Below are 3,406 nucleotides of genomic sequence, written 5' to 3' on the forward strand. Positions count from 1 at the left end.
TTTTCTTTTTATTGATTACAGTTTATTCACTTTGTAGCTCCCTTCCTTCTGCCCTCCCAATCTCACCCTCCCTCCTTTTTCTTCACTCATGTCCTTCCCCAAGTCCACTGATAGGGGAGGTCCTCCTCTCTTTCCTTCTGATCCTAGTCTGTTAGGTCTCTTCAGGAGTGGCTGCATTGTCTTCCTCTGTGGCCTGGTAAGGCTGACCCCTAGCTGGAGAGATGGCTCAGCAATTAAGAGCACTGTCTGCTCTTCCAGAGGTCCTGAGTTCAATTCCCAGCAACCACATGGTAGCTTACAACGATCTGTGTTGGGGTCTGATACCCTCCTTTTCGAGAATGCAGGTATTCATACAGATAGAGTACTCATAATCATTAAATGAATAAATAAATCTAAAATAGTGCAACTTTTTGCCACAGCACATGATACATTAGTAAAATGTTTACCCTTCTAGAAGACCTTGGTTCCATTCCCACAAGGTAGCTCACAGTCCTGGGTAACTCCAATTACAGAGTATATTTTGCCCTCTTCTGGCCTCTATGGGCACTGCAAGCATGCGCTGCACTGACAGACATGAAGGAAAAAATACACAGAAAATAAAAATAAAGGTTTTAAACGTGAAACGAAGCAAAACAGAAACAGAATACTACACAGGTGATCCTAATCAAAATTCAGACTCAGCCTCCCTGCCCTTTATCTAGGCCAGCAATCACTCTTTTTTGTTTTGTTTTGTTTTGTTTTGTTTGTTTGTTTGTTTTTTTCAGAAGATATGGTGTCTGGAAAGCCTTTCTTCAACAGATCTGATGCACCAGAGTTCGTGTTCCGCGTCTTCACCAATGTCCCTGAATTCCAGGCTCTCCTCTTCCTCCTCTTCCTTCTCCTCTACCTGATGATCGTCTGTGGCAACGCTGCTATCATCTGGGTGGTGTGCACCCACAGCTCCTTAAGCACACCCATGTACTTCTTCCTGGGCAGTCTGTCATTTGTGGAAATCTGCTACACCACCGATGTGGTGCCCTTGATGCTCTCCAACATCTTTGGGGCCCGGAAGCCCATCTCACTGGCTGGCTGTGGAGTACAAATGTTCTTCTTTTCTGCCTTTGGCTGCACTGACTGTTTTCTCCTGACAGTCATGGCTTATGACAGATATGTGGCCATCTGCCATCCACTACACTACGGTCTCATCATGACCCAGAAGTTGTGTGTCCAGATGGTGCTGGGGTCTTTGGGCCTGGCGCTCCTTCTCTCCTTGCAGCTCACTGCCTTCACCTTCACCTTGCCCTTCTGTAGACACCACCTGGAAATCAACCACTTCCTCTGCGACGTGGCGCCTCTCATGCGCCTGGCCTGTGCTGATATCCGTGTGAACCAGGCAGTCCTCTATGTAGTGAGCATTCTAGTGCTGACACTCCCATTCCTGCTGATCTTTATTTCCTACGTATTTATTGCCGATACCATTTTGCGCATGCGCTCTGCAGAGGGTCGCCAGAAGGCCTTCTCCACTTGCTCCTCCCACCTCACTGTGGTTTTGCTGCAATATGGCTGCTGTAGCTTGGTGTACCTGAGGCCTCGCTCCAGCACCTCAGATGATGAGGACCGCCAAATTGCCCTGGTTTATACCTTTGGTACCCCGTTACTCAACCCTCTGATTTACACCCTCAGGAACAAGGATGTCAAAGATGCTCTGAGGAACTGCATCTTCCATGCAGCAGCTCTTGACAGTAGTTGACAGCTTGGGTGGGGAGACACTGAACGGAGTATCTGTCAGTTTACTCAATCAGTTCTGAAGGACAAAAAATTAAAAGATTCATATTTCTTTTACATTTGGCTCTGACGATTTTTTCTTTGTGCGCCATGTCTTCATCCGCATTCATTTCCCAATTTGCCACGAATATAGTTACCTTTGAGTTTAAATTTTCTATGTTCTTCTATAGCAATTGCTCCCTCAAAGACAACTAACATGCTTTTGGTGACAAGCTGATGGCCTTGTACCTGCTACCTGCATTACTAGGAGTCCACCCTAGGGTCACCCGCATAGAATCCTGTGACTTTCTACTGCTCTAGGTTTCCACATTACCACCAAAATGCAGCTGTCTCTTCCCATGCTCTCTCCCTCCATCCCTCCACTTGATCCCTCCTGTTCCCATTCTCATGTGCACCCATTGTACCCACAACAGCTATTCTATTACCCCTATCCAAGGAGATTCATGCACACACACACACACACACACACACACACACACACACACACCAGAGTCCTCCTTGCTATTTAACCTTTCTGGGTTATCACCTACCTAACAACTAATACCCACCTATAAATAAGTACATACCATGTTTGTCTTCTGGGTCTGGGTGGCTTCAGGCAGGATGATTTTTTTTTTTTTTTTTTTTTTTTTTAGTTCAATTTATTTGCCTGAAAAAAATCATGATGTCCTATTTTTTTTTTTAATTTTTGCTTTATTCCAAACCTGGTTTTCTTGTCTCTCCCCCTTTTTTTAAGACCTAAGCAGTATTCTATTGTGCAAACACACCATTTTTAAAACTCTATTCCTCAATTGAGGGACATCTAAATTGTTTCTGGTTTCTGGTTATTGTGAATAAAGTCACTAAGAATACAGTTGAGCAAGTGTTTCTGTGGCAGCATGGAACATCTTTTTGGTATATGTGCAAGAGTGGCATAGCTGGGGACTATTATGCCTCCTGTTCCTTTTTGTTTTCTTTTTTTTTTTTTTTCTGGAAAACGGGAGAAGTAAAGGGCATCAACTTCTCGTCATCTGATTTATGAGGGATTTTTTGTTGTTGTTAATATGCTTTTTTTGCCACTTAAACCTAGGACCTTCTAACCCTACCACTTTCACCCATTCTGGATATGTGATGTCATTCAACAAGTCCTGGAGTGTGTAGGATAAAAGCACAGGAGAGCAGGGAGTTCCTAGGGCCACTCGGACACTTCAACTCTCTCCCTCACCTGTGAGGACACAATGTGAGACATCCTAAGAAAAATGGCTTCTGCCACACTTCTTTCTTAAGAGTTTTATGTAAGTTATCTTACCTAATCTAGTTCTGAAATTTATGAGTAAAAGGATTACTGGGAAAATTAGCTCCATGCTTTAAACAAGTTCATATACACAGTCAGCAGGGATAAATATTAACAATCCATCCTTCTCTGCAGGATTGTAGAAGCATCATTCAATGATTCAGAAAACCTTAACTCTCACCATCAAAACATGCTGGGAAAATTGCATGGGACTAAAGGGGCCATTTTAAGATAAATAAGGTAAAATATTGTACTGATTGAAATTGAATTCATTCTTTTACCACATATTGTAAATGATTGATGTGATAACCTAGCAAGGCATAATGTGGTATGTGAAGAAAAAAAAAACATCTTGGAACTAGAGTACTG

At 43.1% G+C, this 3,406-nt stretch overlaps 1 protein-coding gene across 1 annotated transcript; it reads left to right on the top strand.

Annotated features, from left to right (window-relative positions):
- The first annotated feature begins 769 nt into the window (after positions 1-769).
- LOC110541139 (olfactory receptor 10Q1-like) lies at positions 770-1,729 on the top strand. The gene has a single exon (XM_021627939.1). The coding sequence runs from the start codon at positions 770-772 to the stop codon at positions 1,727-1,729; it is 960 nt and encodes a 319-aa protein (XP_021483614.1).
- Positions 1,730-3,406: the final 1,677 nt, after the last annotated feature.

The sequence above is a fragment of the Meriones unguiculatus genome, chromosome 1 (genome assembly GCF_030254825.1).
Source record: "Meriones unguiculatus strain TT.TT164.6M chromosome 1, Bangor_MerUng_6.1, whole genome shotgun sequence".
Classification (NCBI taxonomy): Eukaryota; Metazoa; Chordata; class Mammalia; order Rodentia; family Muridae; genus Meriones; species Meriones unguiculatus.

What these genes read in the sequence shown, in the direction of transcription:
- LOC110541139 (XM_021627939.1), top strand. Translation starts at nt 770, where the DNA reads ATGGTGTCTGGAAAGCCTTTCTTCAACAGATCTGATGCACCAGAGTTC.